The 21,556-nt window shown below is 40.5% G+C and overlaps 1 protein-coding gene across 10 annotated transcripts in view; it reads left to right on the forward strand.

The window, feature by feature from the left end:
• LDB2 (LIM domain binding 2) overlaps positions 1 to 21,556 on the forward strand; it is a 220,704-nt gene that overhangs the window by 160,748 nt on the left and 38,400 nt on the right. For all 10 annotated transcript variants that reach the window (XM_052780406.1, XM_052780409.1, XM_052780407.1 and 7 more), the window contains exons 3-5: positions 6,777 to 6,949; positions 12,095 to 12,217; positions 13,857 to 13,940. In XM_052780406.1, the coding sequence (XP_052636366.1) occupies positions 6,777 to 6,949; positions 12,095 to 12,217; positions 13,857 to 13,940 (380 nt within the window). The remainder of the gene's footprint in view (positions 1 to 6,776; positions 6,950 to 12,094; positions 12,218 to 13,856; positions 13,941 to 21,556) is intronic.

Below are 21,556 nucleotides of genomic sequence, written 5' to 3' on the forward strand. Positions count from 1 at the left end.
ACAGCCCCAACCAGTGGAGTTCCTCGAGCCTGTCTATAGCATGTGGATGAGATAATCAGCTGCAGGCTGCACCAGAGCTTCCAGACAGAGCTCCTTTAAGCTATAGGCACAGGGTGGTTTTTTCATTCTGTTGCTGATTCTGTGGAATGTTTAAAAGCTTTTTATATTTTATGTTTTTATTTGTGTCTGGTTTATTACTTATTTTGTGTCCTGGCTCTAATTGAAGACATAGGACTTGACAGGATTCAGGGCTGCAAAAACCAGCCTGGAAGCAATAAAACCAGTATTTTTATTTCACTGATTAACACTTCCATTGTTTCACTTCTATACCAACTTAGCATTTATCTTACATGGTGTGTATGTATATGCAAAATCCAAGCTTCTGCCCCTGAAAGCATCTACTGTAAAGGCAACACATGAGCAGTTCAGTGAGCAAGGAGGGGTTTGCTATCAAGCCCTGCTTCTGCAAAGAGGCCGTGAACCTTCGTTCTGTAGAGAGGGCATTGAGATTTTGACAGCCTATCTTTGGGACACAAAGGGAGGAAGTGTTCTTCTATTCCTAGCCCACAAATAATACCAGTTTCCTGTGAACTAGAAAAACATGTTTACTTTCTATTTTATTCAAATCTTCCTTGGGAGAAAAACCCCAAACCAACAGTACCATCACCACCACATGGTGTGCAGTGGTACCACAATTATATTACAAACTATTTTTTTAACTGGCTTTCTGCCCATAGCTAGTCTGAGGCTTGCAAAAACCCTGAACTTCACAAGTTACGGCCGTTCCCACCTAGAGATCGTTGGACTTTTTGGCTCAATTTGGGATGGAAAAATAATTTTAGACTTAAACATATTCCTGAGAGAATGAAGTATTTTACACTCAGGCAAACATATTTAAAAGGGGAGATAAATGAAAGGACAGCATGAAAATAATGATTGCTAGGATCAGGATGACAGAAGGGCACCCTAATCATTATTGTTGCATGCCCAGGCCAAAAAGTGGGAGTTGTGACCCAAATGCATCCCTCCCTGAGAGGCAGGCCTTGAGCCATTTAATATGTCAGATGGTTTCATTCTTTTCCTTAGAATTCCCCAGGAATGATACTTAAGAAATTATATATAATATAACTGTTACTGACCTATAAAGCTTCTTGCCTATGTTCATAGATTGAATTAATTGATTTCTGGACCACTCATGTTTGGGGGAGTGTTACAAATCTACCTGTCTTACTTCAATTCTAAAATTATATTTAGGTCTCTGATCTACTGGAAAGGTATACAAAATCACATGTAGCCAAGCCGTTACACCACTGAATAGGCTAAAGGTACGTCATTCAAGCAGATAACAGCATTATTTTTTGTGCAAAATAGTCACTTCAGATATGCCTTTCTTATAGACATTTTCATATAAATAACTATTACCTGTTGCTAAATCCAGCTGATCTTTGTCAGTTTGCTTTGCTATCTGGGGATTTGCTAGTACAAATGAAGCAAACGTTAAGGGGCAGTGCCTGCTTCTCGTGGGAAATAGTACCTCCTCAGATACTCAGCTAGGGATGAAGGATGCTGCCCAGGACAAAATGATAATTTAAAGCAGCATTCCAGTGATCTGGAATTAATGCCTGAATGCTGAGGGGCAGGTCAATTTTCCTTCTATTATATCCGGTATCTTACAATGCAGGGTGTCACATTTCACACTGTAAAAGTCTTTTGTGGGTAATGTCACTGTAAAAGCCTGTTAGTATTTGTATAGATGCAGGTATGAACCTACGTCTGCTTTCCTAAGCCTGAGTATTGGGCTCAGAGCCTCAGCATCTGCAGTCATGGCTATTCTAATGTATTCTTGGAGGCAGATGATATAGCATCTATTATTAATATTGTTTGATAAGTCCCATGAAAAGGCCTTCTTTCTACTTATTTATAATTTTGACGAACTTGACCCAATAAAGCTGAAATTGTTTTTGCTTTTAGCTAGTTCTTTTTTATTTAAGCCAAAAAGGATTTCTTCTTTCCCCCAAATGGAAAAATATTGTTTTGTCCGTGTTACAAAAGTCTTGCAACTTTTTTTTAAATGCCCAAGAATCTGTATGCTCTGGAGTAGGGTTGCTCAGCTTTGCAGCAGGGGCTTCCCCTTTTGTCCTCTTTATGGAAATCTGACTGAATTTAGGAAATTTATAAATCTTTGGGGAAAAGAAGCACCCATTCTCAAGTACTCAGTGCAGGCTTTAGTAGAATTTGACAGCTAAAGTTTCCAAGGACTCCATTTCCCAGGAACATAGTAAGGCTTCTCATAGGAGCCCAATGGGGCTATCCACATGCCAACTGCAGAGGGTAACTAGACATGGTGCAGCTCAGGGCTGTGTGGAGTTGTGGACATTTCCACTGCAAAGCCCACAGGGAAGGCTCCGCTGGTGCTGCACACAAGAGCAGGAAGCCCGTCCTTCTCCTGCACTGCCGGCGGATGCGCCCAGGATCCAGGTGGCCCCGCGAAGGAAGAAACTTGACCTGAATGTGGAGGAAAGAAGAGGGAAGAGGAGGGAAAAAAAAGAGCAGGATAAAAAACAGGACAAGATGACATTGATGTGAGAGGGGGAGAGAAATAGTAACTGGGAGGTGAAAGGAGAAGATGGAGGATGATTAAGTAAGGGAGAGTTGGAAGTCAGTGAGAAGAACACAGGGAATGGGGAGATGTTTGGCTGGGAGGGTGGGGTGGGGGCACAGAGGGAAGAAGTCCTCTTGCCTGGTCCCTGGCTGGATGAGAAGCTGAAGGAAGGAAGGAGAGATGGGGTTCGTTTGGAGAAAGAATCTGCTGTTAGGAGGAGGCAAAGTGGGGAAAAGGGCAGAGAAAGAATCTTGGGGGGAAAAAAAAACACAAAATCAAGGGCTTAGACTGCTGAGGCAGGGAGCCTGGGGCAAGGAGCTGGGGCAGCCTGGCTGGGTAGGAGGGGCACTGAGAAAGTGTGTGTGAAGCTGGCATTTTGGGGGGAGTGGAGGAGAACAAGGAGACTGAGACTAGATAGCTGCTTAAGTAAGCAGAATGAGGAAATCGGGTGCATTTGGGAAGGGTTAATGAGCCACTTTAAACAAGAGAAAAAGGGACAGCATGCAAGGAGGGGGAGAGAAGACAGGGAGATACTGGGAGATCAACAGTGAACTTGGAAGATAACTGATGCAAAGCAACCAACCATAAGGTGAGAAAATAGAGGATTGGACCATGGGGGTAGGTGAGCAAAGAGACTGGAGAAAGAATAAAGAGCAACAGTTGGATAGGAGTCAGGACTGGAAGGAAATCCGGTTGCAGGGAACATCACGAGGCTGTAGGCAGAAAGCCTTGCAGTAGCTGGGCAAGGATTCCCCTGAGAAACTGGAAAGAAAATCTGCTGGGCAGCCCAACTCCAAAGCAGAGGTGCTCTCAGGGTGCTCTCAGGACCCTGACACCAGGAAAGGAAACTACAAGAGCCTCCCTGTACTCAAGCTGCTACTGCAAATGCTTGCTCTCGGAGCTCCTGTGGCAAAGATCTGGCTCTGAGGGTGGCCGTATGATGCTGCTTTCGGGAAGTGTGGTGTGGGAGGGAGGAGCCCTACAAAACCAGGCAGAGATACACTCTTAAAAGTGTATTCTGTGGACTAAAAGCCAAGCTCTAAAACATGAAGGAATTCCAATGGCAGTAGCACATAAAGCTTTGCTCAGCCCTGTTGGTGCGATTAGATATTACACCATGCACTATTTAGACTATACTTTCCATTATTGTCTGTGACTGCCTCTGGGGAACTGCAAACCCAAGACAAAGCCAGCGTACAGCTTGCTCTGTGCTCTGCAAGTTATGAGTTCACTTTACTGGTGCAAGGATGGCTAAACTACATCCTGAAGTGGTCACAGGTATCAAGTTGTCCCATACTCCTGCCTTCACGTTACTTGGAGTCCTCCTAGGAAGCAGCCTTCAGCTGACTCTGGCAGAAGATACGTGGTGTTGCTAAAATCCCATTGAGATATACAGTGGCAGACACAGGTGGTGTGTGTACATCCACACCTAAGTGTGTCCATCTACTGCAAGAAGGGAAGGAAAAGCACTTTTGCCACACTCATATTCCTATGCCCAGGAAAGGATTGTATATATGCATGCAGCAGAGCTGGGGGTGCGCACACATATGTACTTGAATACTCATATACACAATTATGGTTTGGAGGAGAAAAAATCAAGGAACAGTCCTTTGCACTTAAAATGCACAAAGTTTGTGATGATCCCTAGTCTTTATAAAAGCTGTTCCACAGCCTTTTGTTGTTCTTGGAAACACCATCTCTTGCACAAATAAGCTTTGTTACCACTGTAGAGAGTTTCATGTTTATCCTAGAAATGAAATGACCTTTTTAAGCCATTGAGTGCTTCGGGAAGAGAACCAAAACCTTGAACCTGCTTCAGTCTTCTGTGGCAAGGCAACATGGTGAGCTGAGGACAGGTCTGCTTATTAATACAGGTTTCCATTAAAGTTCCTTCTGGAGCTGAATATTAGCTATAATAATTTATGCTGGACATTTGCATTAGCTATTTTCAATTTTACAGACAGACAGGGTCTGCATGTGCATCTGTCATTGAAAATCAGGTTCGATGGGGCATATCCATGTGTGCACCTCTACTCCTCTTCATCCTTTTGGTCCCCCACTTCGTTGTTCACAGTAGCATATCCCTGTGGCAAACATAGGTAATGCTTACTAGGAAAAGTAATAAGAATAAGGTATTTAATGTATCTCTAGCCTTCTTTAATGTGTTGTAGCTGTGAATACAAGGCAAAAAGTAACGCCATATGACCATGCTACTTTGGGAACGGTCTATGCAGTTAAAATAGTTTCTAGATATTTATGCAGTGCATAAGTCACATGAATAGAAGTTTATCACAATCAGTAGGAATGCTGGATTTTCATATCACACATTTGCTGCTTAGGATGATTAGCAGGAAATTTAATTTGCACTAATTAGCCTTAGGGGAGCAAAAATTAACTTGATGGGTAAATTTCACGTTTTACTATATACCATACCAACATGGAGAAATTTGAGTTAAAGCCTGAGTTGAGTCCTATGCTGATACGCTGGACTTTAGTTTTTCTAAATTAAATTAAATGACTGTGGAAAATTAATATATGCATGGTGAGTGGGTGGGTTTTTTCAGGAGCTAGAGTCATAGAATAGTCTTTCAACATATTCATTGAATTGTCAGCCACTTCCAGAGAGTGTGGTATATTTTTGTACATTAAATTACATTAATATCTAATATTACAGCAAAAGCTTTAACAAGTCCTAATTTTCTGTATTTGTGTATTTTCATTGTATAATGTGCGTTATGACTGCACATGCAATATTGCACATTGTAATGCACAGAGCAGAAACAGTTTTCACAGAACTGTGAAAACGCCATACTTTTTAATTTACAACACCCACTTGCAAATACATTTTTAGGGTCAGGAGCCTTTGTTCGTATGCTGGCAAAATAATTTTTTTAGAAATTACTCTCAAAAGTATACAGCAAATGAGGGAGGCATGAGTCACCACATAGTCCTAATAGACAAATAAGAATTAGGAACTAATGAACTCTAATTTTGCCTGTTGATGGTGACTTTTCTATCTCATTCTTCCAAAACACAGTTTAGATCTCTTGGTTTTTCCCTCTGTAAAATGGAGGCAATTTTTATGTATCCACCACTTAGAATTACTGTGGATTGATTAATGCATGCAAAGCAATGAGTCACTTGGTATGGAAGTATCGGTCTATTATAAACTGAAGTGTTCTGTCATACCAGGCTTGTGGCTGCATCCAAAATTATCTGTAAAAACAGAGATGGAAAACATCGGTTGCATATGAGATAATTGCCTTTGATGTCAGTGCTTCTGCTAGTTTGTGCATCTGAAGTACACTCAGAAGCTCACTATTACTATTACATATTTGGAATTAGACCTTGTAGTACTTAGCAGAAACTGCTATTGAAGTGAGGGGTGTGACTTCAGTGAGTGTTTTGCCCAAGTAAGTATTGCAGAATTGGGTACCTTGAGTTCATAGTTTGGGGTTTAAGTGATGCATATAAGCTAGTTCAGGTGCCTGCTCAGACTTTCTAGCCTATGACATAAATACTTCTGGTCTAAAAAGAGATCTCAGATAGACCTGTGGGTAGTCATATATTGTGTAACATATATCGTATTGAATTCTCAGGTCCTTCTTCAATCCCCACGACCCTGATTTCTCAGCAGCAGCCCTCCTATTCAATTAAGAGTGTGTGTGCACGTGTGTGTGTATGTGTGGGTGGGTATATAAAAATATACATGTGCCCCCTCACAGACCAACATATATGTGTACACAACTCCCCTATATAAATGTGCTTTGCCTTTTTGGGTGTACGAGTATATTTCTGTAAATGCTCACCACTTGTATTTATACATTTATGAGTAATATCCAACTTTCAGTCATAATTGACACCATGTGGCTTTCTGTATAATAATTACTTTGGGACAAAAAACCTTGCAGATGGTTTCAAGAGTGACTCTAACTCGCCATCAATGTAAAAAGATTAAATAAGATGAGCCCACTCCCTCTGAATGGAGTAAGCCATTTTCATTGATTTCAATGGGAGCAGGCGCAACATTTCTACAGCAGAGAACATGTATTATATTCGTTAAATGAAAGTTTGATTTCATTGCACTTAAAATTATTCATGTTCTGTTAGCAAATGGTTTGAGATTTTATAACCTAGAGCATTTGCTGAATTCTGCTTTGTATTTTCCTCACAGCAATTGGAAGGACCCTCATTCCTCGTTATTTTAGCACTGTCTTTGAAGGAGGTGTAACAGACCTGTATTACATTCTCAAGCACTCAAAAGAGTCATACCACAACTCATCCATCACAGTGGACTGTGATCAATGCACCATGGTCACTCAGCATGGAAAACCCATGTTTACCAAGGTAACAGGGAAGACTCAATAAAGCATGTTGTTGGTTTTTCTTTTTCTTTTTCAGTGTGTATAAGGGTGAAAAATATTGGCTGTTGCATTTTTCTGGTAGACTGAGATTATTTCTAATACTGAAAACCCTTGAAGCCATTTAATTACTATTTTCTATATTCATTACGTGACTGGAAAATTCTGTGGGCATCCTCTGCAATTCTCCCAGAAAGATTGCAAGAGAAGCACATAATGCCAGGTTGCCAGAATCATCAGTTGTATGTGAATTAAATTCAACCTGCCCATCTCCTTTTCTCTGGGCTTGATTTTAAAGCAACAATGAGATTTTACATTGCTGGTACCTACCATTTGGGATGGTATGCATTACATTTGATACTTACCCAGTCCAAGGACTATAAATCTCTAGGAAAATAGTGATTTAATACAGTAGGATGCTGGTCCAAAGGGTAGTGAAGTCAATGGAAGGAGTCAATTGATTTAAACATGCTCTGGACCAGGCAGTTAGTGAATATTCAATATTTGAAATTGATAGTGAATTATCTTCATGAATTGGCCACTTCTAGTCCTGTAATTAAACTGAGTGCCATATATTTATACAAAACAGTACCAAAAAGGTGGAAAATACAAATTAAAACAAAAATTTTCTTATGTTAAAAAAATCAGTAAACTCATTTTCAAAATGGAAATGTCCCCTTTCATAAATTAACAGGAAATGATGATTTTCCATCTTGTACCTGTTCACCTGCATAAATTTTAACCTTTGCATGGAGAAAAGCACAAAGGGAGAAGGGGCAGCAGGAGGAGATAACCCATCCATGTTGCCCTTGCCCTGCCCTGCAGGACAGTGGAGGTTTTAGAGTCAAAAAAGGCACCGGCTGTTGACAGCATTATGACCAGGGCCCACAAGGCTTATACTGTTTTAGCACATATGCGAGTCCCATCCCTTCGTAGGATCTTCCCTGCCATCTTCGTGGCTCTTGGAGTGGGGCTCAAAGAAGAGGGAGAGGAGGCCACTGGTGTGTGGAGCACTGGTCAGCTGGGAGGTGTGTGTTTAATGGTGTCGTCGTTCCAGCTCTCCCACTCCAGCCCCCTGTGACTTACATAGACGTAAACAGAGAAAAAGAGGGATGCAAAGAGACCAGATATTCCTAGGTACCACTCTTTGCCACCTCACTGCTCACGAGGAGTTGTGCATGCTGGCCATGTGCAGGGGATGTGATGAGGGTATTCAGTAGCTGCTTCTCTGCGGAGTTCCCTAAAGCGATTTCTGTGTCATTTCCCTTTGTGTTAGCTTTAATGCAATAGCAAATAAAAGGGAGGTTTTTTGGAATCAGTAAATACAACACGCTTTTCTCAGTTCAGTTAGTTTATTTTACTTATCATGGCAGCACATTACAGTGTTGTTGCTTTGGAAAGGAGGCTAGTATCCAGCAAGTCAAAGACAGACTAGCCGCAGGGACCGGGCTGGGTGCACACCTCGTGTGAGGGGGACCACAGCCGCCTCCCGTAGCACCATCCTCTTGTGCGCAGTGACTCTCTCCGTCTGCTGCAGCCCTGGCAGCGCACGGCCTGCTTCAGCCCTGATGTTTCCGTTGCAGATTCCGATATAAACCTCTGTATCCCAGTAAAAAAGTTCAGGTGGGGATGTGATTTGGATTCTAGGAGAAAAATTCGGGGGGTTTGATGGCTGTGTGTTTAAAATATGACTATGTTAGTAAGAGCAAATTTGAAATAAAACAGTAGTTGCTGGAATAAGGGAGAAGAGAATATATTACTCTCTCAGAAATAGGTTAGAGCCAAATGTTGTCTCAGCTGTGCGTGTGTATCTTCTAGCAGAGATACTGAGGGCAGAGATCTTGTACCCAAAGGTAAACGCCTACTGCCACAGCATCGGTGGTGGAACAAAGCAGACCTCCCATAAAAAGCAGCGCTCCAATAGACTGTGTAGCTCCTTAGATCATGTCTGAATTTGACCCAGTGAAACTACCACAGAGGGGGTTTTCATGCAAAAATATTTAATAGCTCTTTCAGTTTCACAGACAACTTCTAAGCTGCAAATTCACTAACTTCTAATAGAATGGGCTGAAACAGTTCTCATCATGAATTGAACCAGGAATCCACAGCTGCATTTTATTCATGTCAACATTTTCTTAGTTAGAGCAACTCACTGCATACTGCAGTATTGGACGAATATATAAAATGGCATTTCCAATTTTTTCTTTAAACAAATATGGCTAGAACATGCCTAACAATAAGAATATGAATAGTCCAGCTTCTCTTTGGAGGGCAAGAGGTCCTTGTAACGTGCCACACAAAATTGTTTTATCAAGGTATAAATAAATACTATAAAGAATTTAATACAGTTCAATGGCATGAATTAAATGTGGTAAGAGAAGAGACTGAAGCCCTGACTACCATGTTTGTTTACCTGGCAGATGCTTCATTTTTTTCTCCAGGTAAAGGAAAGCTTTAGGAGTCCTCCTAAGTCTCTGTTTTCACTGTGGTCACCGACACTCCAACTTTATGTGTAGGCAAACTATTTTTCTGCAGTTAGCAATGTTTATATTTCCCAATAGATTGGCAGAGGAGAGCTTTGCCTTCACAACAAGAGCAGTGATCACCCTGTGTTCGAACCATTCTCTTCCTGCGCCCAGCAGTGGGGCCATCAGCTGGATTTTATAGGCGAAGCCCTTGAAACTCAGTGATTTTAATCCTTACTAACAGTCTCAGGCATTTCCCACATTTGTATAAGCTTTAGGTTTCTTTTCAAGCAACAACTCACGTTTGAGAAATGGTAGTTAATAAAAGGGGAAGACTTCTAAAAGATGCCCGGTGTTAGGAGAGTGAGACTCTGAGCAATAAGGCACAGGACCAAAGTTGGTTTTCATAGGTGCAAGCAGTTAAATTTCCTACAATTAATAAGTGCAGTGAAGGGGTTAAAAACCTATTGGTTAGTTTGAGAAATGTTCTTTTTTAGTTTTTTCCTGGCCTAGTCTAGAGCAACCACGTGATATACTGAATGCCTGCCAGCCTCTTTCTTGTTGATCCTCCGGAGACCATCTGTGCTGGGGGCATTGATTAGAGTGTGTCTGCTGGGATTACATCTTTTCTGTTGCCATGCCAACTAATCAGCTGATTTTGGTTACCACAGAAACAAAATGTCAGAGCTCACAGTACGGTAACATGAATTCAGCACAACAGAAAATGTTTTCTTAATTGGAGACCCTTTTGATTTTTTGGATTCTATGTAAAAGGCAGCTTTAAAAAAAAAAAAAAAAACCCATTTAAAATAAGAACTGCACCAATTTTATTGATTAAAAGCAATGCGTAAAATTCTGCTCTATATAAGGAAATTAAATTCCTTTATAAGATGTATAAATTTTTACCACTGTGATATGAGGAATGTGTTTCAGTTTTTCTATTAAAATTTGTTAATGCCAGTGCATAAAATAAATCTGTTAAGAGCTGTGAGGTTTTGAGCTTAAGAGAAGAAACATTTGAGAAGCCACAGGTATTATTATAAAAAAATACTTTAAACCTGAAGTATTTTCATGTTAACTGGTCAGTAATCAGGATCTTTGGCCTCAACACTGTAACATTAATATAAAAGGTTTTTCTTCTCGTTTGAATCCTGATGTGTGTGCATGTGTAACCCTGTGTAATTTCTCATCATAGTGCAAGTGGTGTGAAAAATCAGAATCAAGGTCCAATGACAAATAAGCCACATTAAAAATTTGAAGGCATCACGAAGGTGTGTTGAAAAGGGCAGATGAGAACCTGTTGCAAGATTCTCCTTCATAGGTCTACAGTAATTTGTCTATATAGTATGCCTGTTAAAATTACCTGTGTGTTTTTGCAGAAACAGCCAGGAGGAAAAACTATGACGATGTTAAGTGAATTGTTAACCAGAAAAGCCACACATTGCCCAAGTGGGACCTAGCCAAGTCTGAGTTGTAAAAAGGCTCAGCAGACTCAACTGAATCTAGGATGGCTAGTTGTTCGATCAAATATTAGTTCTATTAAAATTAAAGTTGCAGAAACTCTTTCTTTTGAAAGCTATTACACCCTTTTTCCACAATATCTCTGTACCCTGCACTTGCAAGTTTACTCTGAAAAGCAGTTGTAAGTCTAAACATCCAATTTAAAAAAAAATCAATGACAGATGTAGTTAATTTTCAGATCAGGCATCATTTACAGTACTCCATGGTACTCCTAGTCAAGATACCATTCTGAGCGTATATTTTGCACCTTAAAGAAGACCACAGCACAGTGGGTTTTCCACATAAAGTTGTGGACAGTTGTTTAAAAGTCCCCAGTAATTAATTTTATTTTTCATTTCCAGGTAGTACCCACTTGCTGCATTTATTCCTCCCATCTTTCCTCTCCTTTCCTAGGGAAGACCCCTCACAAAGCTGTATGAGCCACTTTCTGTGGAAGCAGCTCCATTGTCCATGACTGCAACCTCTCCCCTGTTCCCCTAGCTCTCAAACCTGCCGTAGCAATGCAGCTCATGCAGCCCGATGGCAGACACCCCATCTGGCTTTCCTTGGAAGGGGGGATTAGTAAAAGTAGATAAGAAATTAAAGAAAAATAAAAATGGGATAAAATGCCTGGAAAAGACAAGAACACTTGGAAAAGACAAGAAGGAAAAAAATCGGGTTTGGCCACAGGCATTCAGAGCACTGTGTACTCCAACTGGACATGAAAGGAAAGTTTATATGCCAAGCTATTGTAAGGAAAGGGCAATGTAAAACAGGTTGGGAATGACTGGTTCAGCAACTTGACATCAAATGCGTGCAGTTGCACCACAGCCACCTCCACTGCAAGGTTCAGTCATTAATTAGCAGTAGCAAACTGTGAGGGGAAGAGAATTGATGCAATAAATAAGATTTAGCGCACACAATATTCTATGTTTGTAAAATGCTATAAAATCTATAGTATTATAAGTTACTGTCTCCACGGTAAGGCCTATGAAGTCATTTTCCCACATTCGCTTTTTCTCCCCAGAGAACGAAAAACAATTAATCTAGCAGAGATGAACAATAGAATACTGCTCTGATATTTTTGAATGTTGTTTAATCGATGATACAATACCATTTAAAACAAAATTCCTGGGAATTTATTTCATGCATTTTATGTATTCTAGGTATGCACAGAAGGACGTCTTATCTTGGAGTTTACTTTTGATGATCTTATGAGAATAAAAACATGGCACTTTACTATTAGACAGTACAGAGAATTAGTCCCACGCAGCATTCTAGCCATGCATGTAAGTAATCCTTTTTTCACTTGACCTAATGCAAAGAGGTGAGATTAGGTTTATGAAGAACTCCAGCAAATTTCACACCCAAGGCAATTAACTATAAATATTTTGTTTTGCCTGCAACTGCATCCATTTACAAGTTCTTTCATCACTCCCTTGTTTCTCAGTGCTCTATTGTTGCCACTGTTGCTATGTTTTCATTTTGTTTCAGCACATAGTTTTCTTTTTAATCCCATTTGGTGGTCTGTATGATTTGGGCCCAAAATCTGTTCTTGTTGGTACAAACTACACTAAAGTCAGTGAAAATTCAACATTGTAGGTACAAATTATATTTAGTCTTTAAATGAAGAAAACTAATGTTACCTTTCCATGAGACAGAAAAAAATGCCATATATTAACATAGCAACCTTTAGAATTTTAATCCAGATCTTCCTTTTTTCCACATTTCAAGACTTTTCTTTTGTAATTGAGTGAACACACACACAATAGAACATTAAAATATTAAATATTCTACACATTGAAGTCAAAATATTATAAGGTAAATCATTGTGGAGAAACAAAGGACAGAGTCTTATTGCCACTTTCAGTTCTGCACTGTAGAAGCATTCTGACTAGTAGTGCTCCATATACAAAATTAATTGCAGGACTAAGATTTTATAGAGGGTAAGAACACAGGCCCAAATATGTGCCTGTATTTTGTCATCAAGTTACTTACTTAGATATCCATAGATAAAGATATATCCTTAGTGAGGAGTTTTAAATAACTGAAGAACCCTGGACTTTTTTGAAAATACTATTACAGGCCTCTAGAAAATACCTTTGAAAACCTACCCTGCCATTTCTGTCTCAGGTTTATCTTTTATTTTAGAGGGCTGATCTTCTGAACTCTTCAACAGTATCCCATTAAGGGGCAACAAGGATGGCCATGAGTGACATTATGTATTTAGGGGGCTGCTGCAATTCAAAGAGAGTGGAAGCAGGTTAGCCAGCAACCAGTAGGTATTAATTTTAGTAATGAGATTGATCTCATTTTAAAGAGGAGGCTGGTCTCACAGGTAAAGCTCCTGGCTAGGGTCAGAGAAGGACTGTACTTGTATTTTTCCTGTTTAATTCTGGGAAAATAACTTAGACCAGAAGGGTTCTCCAGCCTGTGCTTAATGCCACTTATGTGATCTGCTCTGCTGAAGGTGCCTTGATGAGTTCTCTCTGCTTCAGTTTCTTATCCACAAAAAGAAAGCGATACCTTCTTTATTCCTGCCCTTATCTGCTTAGTCTCCTGGGACTTCCAGCCAACAAATGGAAGGCTCAAAGTGTACTGTGATCCCTCAGGAAACTCTTTGGTGGGGCCCCGCTCACTTGCACCCCTGTGCATGACCGGACCTCCTAGATCTATCTTTTGAATGGGCAGGGACAGAAGGAAGATATTGGAAAACAGTCTTTATTCTGCTCCAATTTCATAACACATACATTTTCCTATGCAAACAAAACTCTGTAGCTTATTACATAAATTTAGCATCAATGTGTAATTTTACCATAGGAGCGGCACCTCTTTTCAGAGAACCCTCCCTGCATTCCACCAAGCACATCAAGAAAAACAAACAGACAAAAAGCAAAATGAAAATTTTTCTTTTCCTCTGTTGTTTAGGCACAAGACCCTCAGGTGCTGGAGCAGCTGTCCAAAAACATCACTCGAATGGGTCTGACAAACTTCACCCTCAACTACCTCAGGGTAAGCATACCATAGCTGATGATTATTGTGAGGATTTTTTAAAAGTTACTGTTAGCTTTGAGTGAAGGTAATGAGAACGGAGTCTGTGTTGGTCAGGTAAGAAATGGACCTAACCCTTAATGAGGGTGAAGGAGAGACTGTAATAAAGATGTAGCTGCTAACAATGTGACATTAAAAAGGATAAGAATTTTATCATGGAGTCGAAGCGATGTATGAGTAGCCCCTGTTTTTAACAGTCTGTCTTCCCAGTTTTGACTAATGGCTTTATTTTTTGTAAGCAAGAAGTTCCCCACCATTTTTCCTCTCTGCTTCACTGTTCCTGAGAAAATGGCAGCTCATTCTTATTAAGAGCTGCCTGTCTTCTCCAGCTTTTCGACCTCCCCGCCTCTCCCAGGCAGAGGCAGGGCTGAGAGAAAGCTCAGCTCCAGCTCTTTTTGCAACAGTCCCTCAAAACAGTCCTCACTTCACTTGCCTCTGGGAGCCTGAGCTCCCTCCTCAGCCTTGCACTGAATTGAGTGTGTTTTTTATGATTAAATAATGCATTTGTTCCCATTGCTTTTTGACCCTTAAAGTGCATTCAAAGTTTGGAAGTTTATTTTTATTTTTGAAAGTATTCCCTGGTGTGGGCTTGCAATGCATACACTGAAATATGGGTTTGTAGAGTTCACATTTCAAGGTTAAAATTCAGATTTTTCTTATTTCTAGACATGCCATTAGTAGATAAAATGAGGCAAATTGCTCAATGATACACCAAGCTAACTTGGCCAAGAATATCTGATATTATTCCTTTTAATTGTGTGAGTAATTATTCAAGATGCTTTTTTAAGATAACAAGAACACTAGAAAATGCAGTTATTTTCAGCCTAACGTAGAGCTGTACCTGACAGTCTATATTGTAGCTGCACTTCATTCAGGTCTATGAACCTTGTAATACCTTCCCTATGGATGGAGTACTATACCCAGAGTGTTTTGAACTCCAGGGGGGACAGCGTGCAGGACTGAGACGTGTGGTGAGATCTCTCTCACTCTATATCCACAGCTTATAGACAGCCTGTAGTTGTACTTACTCTCCCAATATGGTAAGCCAATGCTGGTTGTTGCTTATGTGGTGTTACTGTAAAAGTTACTGTTCAAATTATAGTCTGAGTTGTGCAGGGCAGGTCTGCTGTAACAAAACTGAAAGAAGAATATGGGATAAAACCTCAGAGGAATAATACATTGCATTAGAGTTTTTCCATGTATAACTTCAAGAATAATATGTCTATGTTGTACATATTGTATTCTCATGGTTAGTTTAGTCTGTGGTTTGGTACAGAGGGCAACCGTTGTGCTTTGGCAACATCCCTCTAGCCACATGGTCATTGTCTTGTGGTGAGGCATCCTAGAGCATGTTCTCCAGAAATCCCCATGGGGATTCTTCCTCAGTCACGCCAAGTTTTGCATTACACCCTTGTGGCATACTGGGCAGGAAGCGACTGGCTTAGGTAGGCAGTTTCCATGTTTTCTTTCCAAATTGTCCTGTGGCACAAGGCATCGCCCCGCTTTTGAGGTCTTTGATCCCCTTAGTGTGACCGGATGCGCCGGCAAGCACTTGGGCTGGCCCACACCAACCGCAGTACTCGGTACCTGTCCTCCGTGAGACTCAGAGGGCCATGCTGAATTTGCAGAGCTATCTCTATCACCGACGCCTTCTGGGTACTTTGTGGTATATTCTGTAATTGCTGAATGTGACAATGCAAATGAGAAAGGCAGGGTCCCTGTAAGGACACAGCTGGCATCAGGCACCCATGCTGTTCCCCCCGTCAGCATCAAAAAAAAAAAGCAAGAAAGAAAGGGGGGAGGGAGAAAAAAACCCTCAGAAAAAGAAAACTGGGATCAAGATAAGCACTAGGAAGATGAGCAGTGAAGTGGAAGGGGATGAAAAGATGAAGTCTTACTTTTTTCTTCTTCCAGACTAGTTTTGTTAGCTTAACAGACAACATTAGGTCTCTGGGTGCAAAGCTTCCTCTAGCTCCTGCTGTGGTGATTCCAAAAGGAAATCTTTTTTTTCCCAAGCCAATCTTTGCGTCTCTTTCTTGCGGTGAGGAATTGATCATTCTGATCTTTTTTTCAGATGTTCAGCTCATCATGGGAGCTCGTATTACATGATACATTTCCATTTTTACTTCTTTCCCAATTACTTTCTTCTGTTAATTTTAACATGAAAATCTTTCTGAACTCGGGATTGTAAAGTCACGCACTAAAAATGTGGTAAATGTGCTTAGGTTTAAGGTGTTTTGTTTTGTGGTTCTTTTTTTTAAGTCAGCGTTTTATGATACTTTATTCAGTCTTCCTAGTGTTTAGTAATTAGCATTGTTACGTGGTTTTGAATAAGGACTTGAAACTAAGCATAAAAATGATTTTCATTTTTTTTCTGCTGCACACAGCAAAGGCTTGTGATACTCATAAGCGAAAACTTCACTGATGGGCAGAATTAATCATTTTTATTCTCCAACGTGCACACAGCAGCAAGCTGTGCTGCAGTCTCTTTAAAGGCAGAATTTAAACCTGGACTTGGTTGTGGATGTGATATAAAGGTATAGCCTGTGTTTTTTACGCTCTAGACATCACAGAATGCTAAATCATTGCTAGTTGGGATAATTGCAATTGCTGGCATGTAAACCTCTGTTCCGGAGTGCCACATGCCTGTAGAGCCACAGCTTTGGATGCATGCCCTGGTTTGTCTTCATTCACTCCGAGTAAAGCTGTCCAGCATAGAAGAGCATTGATTTTGTAAATCATATTTAATACAAATTTAAAATATATCTTCTTGGAACGTGGAAATGAAGTGTTTTGTCCTGTGCCATTTGCCAAATGCTCTTTCTCTCTGTTTTCTCTGGCTCCATATAAGACCATAGGCTTCCTTTCTTTCTAGTTACTAGTTTGTTTTGTTCCAGCATAATTGATTACCTCATCAATGGGGTCAGCATACTTTGCTGTAGCTGCTGACTAGGAGTTGAATAGGCTGTCTCAGAAATAATGAGCAAAACCTTGTAGGTTTTAAATTAATATCAAGCTTTTAAAAATGTAATTTCTCATCAAGTCATCAAGTAGTAGATATTACAAACTATCAGATAATAAGGCCAAGACCTATATCCTAGTCTCAGTCGGTACGAGTCCAGGAACAAACAGGAATCCTGTACAGAGTTTGAAGATGGAGATAACACTCAGAAGAACAGTTTCCACCAAGCTACAATAATTTAGTCCCCACACATTACCTTATTTTTTTTTCTATGTAATTTTCTAGTTGCTCAGCTATTTTATTTAGATCTTCAATGGATAATGGATTTGAATGCACTCTAAAAACAGTAGCTTTATACCAGCAGCACTTTTCACAATTTGGAGCTCAAATGTTTCTTGCTGCCTTCTATAAAATGATTTATTCTCTCAAAATTTCTGACATTATAAAAAAGCCAGCCCCTGCTATCAATTAGGCAGGACTACCCGGCCTGAGCCTTGAAATAGAGTTGTGTCTTGCCCAGCTGGTTTTCAAAATTTGTCTTTGCTTTCTTACACTGGCCGGGTTGGAGTGATTTTTTAGAGCTCTTCCCCAGGTGTAGCTATTGTGTCCTCCCCAGGCTGTGGTCTGCTCTGGTAGCCAGTTTAATGGCCTTGATGGAGCCGAATCTGCATCTGCCCTTTGCAGAGCGTTAGCGTGGCAGAGCCCTCCCTCTCTGCGTCAGGAGAGGTATCTAGGCAGGGGAATGCACACTCCCTTACATCCTGTATGGCTATATTAACCAAGGCTTATCTGAGCTACAAATTATCCATTTTTTTTGTTTTCTGTATAAACCAATAATGAAGTGTTACTATTGCAACACAGAGGACAATATTTTCTGAATCCCCACTTTCACTAATTTTGCTCCTAATACGTAACAGTGTGTGGCAGCTATCTGGTCAATATTTTACAGCTGTTTGTGTATCTTCAGTGAAGAAGGACAAAGATTACATGCAAGCGTGTTAAGGATGCAAAGTCAGGCACTCGGGGAAAAGAAATGCTGTATTTATAGTCACCCATGCAACATGAATTCGTTTCCCTTTGTGAGTTACATTGTGTCACCATCTTCTGACTACATCATCATGCATTGTGCTTCCCACAGACTCCCCGATGCATGCAGCGCATGGGATGACTACCCCTCACACAGCAGCAAGTCCTGCAGCGCTACTCATTTCCTTGTAGGCTCTTCTGCAGCGTCATTCTAGGATCTCAACTGCAAACGTTAATGGCTGCATAGCACCTACCAGCTGAAGAGGCATTGTGTCATTCCCAGTGCGCACATGTGGCACTGAGGCACGCAGCTGAGCACCGGGACACTCTGAGGGGTCAGCTAAGGGGAGGTGGCCATTCTGAGAAAGCAGGGGCCTGATTTTTTTTTGAAATTTTGGAATTTCCTCTCACCCCATATACTAATAACAAAACTATTGCCATTGGATGCTGTCTGTTGTCTCAGGCTAGCTATGTAGTTGAAAAAGGAGCAGGTGGTGTTTCTGGGAACACACTGGTGAAAATACTTTTTCTGTGACTTAGGACCATAGTAGAGCTTGGGGACAGGGGCAGTTTCTGAAAGCGGCATGGGGTTACTCTAAGCTCATCCTTTCTCGTTCTGCAGTCCCTGCTTCATGTTTCTGCCATGTTTCCGTGTCTTCAGTAGACACAAATGAAGTTCTACATGCAGCAACTTCATTTACTTTGTGCTGTGCACTGAATGGGGGTGCTAGGGAAACAGAGTATGTGATCATGTAGCGAGATGCTGTATCCTAACGGATATGAATAAGAAGTTCTAGTAAGGGTTCACAAGCACGCAAAGGAGGAGGTTTGGATCGTTTAATCATTCTGGACCTTTCCCTATGAAAAGTGTCAAAATTTTAAAGAATCCTTGGAATTGGAGATGCTGAAAGCAGACACAACCTTTTGTAGACTTTATTCCTGTAAATGATGGAATTCTTCAACCTAAACCCATGCAGCTTGGGGCAGCTCTCCCTAGGAAAATGCAGTCAAAATCAGAGGTTCTCACAGAAGGATTCAGATGACTATAGCTGGCTATCCGTAATCTATCTGTGCTAACTATGATTAGCTGATTCTGCCAAGGTTTTCTGGTAATGTAATTTCTTAGCATTTATTTTAGTAATGATCACAGTAGTTTCTGTTCCTCTCTTTTATGCATCTAATGCTTTATAGACAGTGTTACATGTTACTTTCAGAATAATAAATGTATTCTTTGCAACAGCTCATACAGTCAAATGTTAGCTTTTCACTTTTTTAATAAAGACACAACATCACAGAACATTTACATCAAGAGTTATTCCGTCATAAGTAGGAAAGATCAGAAAAAACAATACAGCAAATTTTTTAAAAAAGAAGTGGTCAGGATGAAGTGGGTGGGACAAAGGAGCAGGGGTGGGAGAGTTGCACAAGACATGACAAGTAGAGAATGAAGCACCAACTTAGAAATGTTCTGAAGAGAAAATGGAATCTGAAGCAACCTCTGGATAGGACATGGGTTGGAAAGATAACATTCATAATGTTAACAATGATAGTGGTGTGCTTTTCGTCCATTGAACTGTAAGCATTTTATTAAAACAACTGAAGTGGTTTATAGATGGGAAAATTGTGGCACATGAGAAGCAAAAAAAGATGGAGCAAGCCCAATAGCATTTAAAAAAATCAGATGGCAATTTTAAACCAGACTTTGGAGAGTACAGTGAGCTGGTGCAGTAGTGACCACTTCTGCTTCCCATGGCTCAGAAACAGATTTTAGTGTCTGTGGCTAGAGGAATTTTAGAAGTCAGTGAAAAATGGGGAATGGGAACAGAGTGCAAATGATTAGAGAACAAATTGGGATTTTAGCAGAAATGGCAAATTTTACTGGTATTCTGGAGACGGTAATGGCCAGTCTTCACACAAAAGGCTCTACCAGGCTCATGAGTATCAGTTAAGGAGAAAGATATATTATGTATGAACACAAGCCAGCTACTGTGCCCACTGGACATACAGACCATATGACCTTTGAGATAAAATTAAGGTCTGGACTAATGAGAATGGAAGGATGATAATCAGCGATGTGAGTCCTTGAAGCATCCATGAGTAAGAAATTGGAATGAAGTTATGTTGGAGCAGTTTAAAAATAAAAAAGTCAGAAGGGTAAAAGGGAGAAAAAGAGAGACAAAGACAAAGCACTAGCCATATAAAAACAAGCTACAAGATTTGAACTAATAATGTAATTTCAGAAAAGGAAAAAGATGAAGAAAAAAGTCCATGAACACAGCCACAGGCTCTCTTTTTTAGAAGACCAAATTAAAGCTTGGACTAGTATGCAGTGCAGTCATAAATAATAATAACTATTAATTAAGTTTAGGAATGAGAGCTGCAGAGGTAGGATTTGTATGAAGACCTGAAAACGCCCAAACCAGCTTCTTGTTCAAAGCAATGAAAACAGCAAAAATTTTAATTAGTTGTTTAATATTGAATATCCATGGGTGTTTGGTGCAAATTATTATGCAGGGAGGGGTAGGTGCTCAGAAGAGGTCAAGAAATAGGCTTTAATGCAAAGCTGGTGGTTCAAATCTTTGTTCTTGGAAGCAGTTATTTTAGAACCTGAAGTATTCATTGTGGAAAGCTTATGGCAGCCCTATGGTCTGCTCTTGATTTGGAAAGAGAATCCTATACACCCCCCCCTCCCCCGCCATTTTTTTAATCTTCAGAAAGATTGTTTCATGAGTCTGTTTATTGTGATATCACAAGTAGCTAGGTCATATAATGTTTTAAAATAATTTTCTATATGTAGTTAGCGTTTACTGGTTAGCGTTTGCCCCTTCCCCTTCCTCTGCCACTCTTTCTATAGGTAGAACGGCATTACTGCTTACCTGTCTCTGCTGGAGAGATCTTCTTTGATGCATCTCAAGATCAAATTTGGCTCTTCCGTGTCTACATATGTTGGAGGCTTGCTTTGGGCTCTTGAGTTTGATCCTATTTCTAGGATGTTCCTGAAAAGTTCTCATCTTTCTTGTGTGATGCCCTGATCCTTGTCTGTATGGAGGGTGCCTCCCCACTTTTTCATTCAGTCTGTCTGTATACTCCCACTTTTACTTCTGTAATCTAGCCATTTTATATTCACAACAGAAACCCTAAACCCCCAAACTTGACTCTAAACAGTAAAACAGAGCGAGCGTTTCAAAAGTGAATAACAGTCCTGGGTTTCTGCGGGTTTTGGAGACCAGCACACGCAAAGCTAACTTTGTCTTCTAGTCACCTCCCTTGTGCTGACTGGTGCAAGCACTGTCAGAGCTGGGTCAGGAGACTGATCTGATAAAAAAACTTATCTAGTCCTTTCCACCCAACTGATGACCATCCTTATGAGCTCCCTGAGTACTACTTGTGCTGGGCAGGGAAGAGAGCAGCAGTATGGATTCATATTGGCTGGTATCTGTCTTGAAGTTGGACCTCATCCCCAAATTTGCCAGCACTGAAAGAAGAAGACAAGAAAGTGCTGGGGAATCCTACAGATCCTAAGCTGTAAATTTCCCTTTCTTACTTCTGGATCTGACAACATTATAGCGGTTGTGTCTGACCTATTATG

This window comes from Harpia harpyja, chromosome 2 (assembly GCF_026419915.1).
Source record: "Harpia harpyja isolate bHarHar1 chromosome 2, bHarHar1 primary haplotype, whole genome shotgun sequence".
Classification (NCBI taxonomy): domain Eukaryota; kingdom Metazoa; phylum Chordata; class Aves; order Accipitriformes; family Accipitridae; genus Harpia; species Harpia harpyja.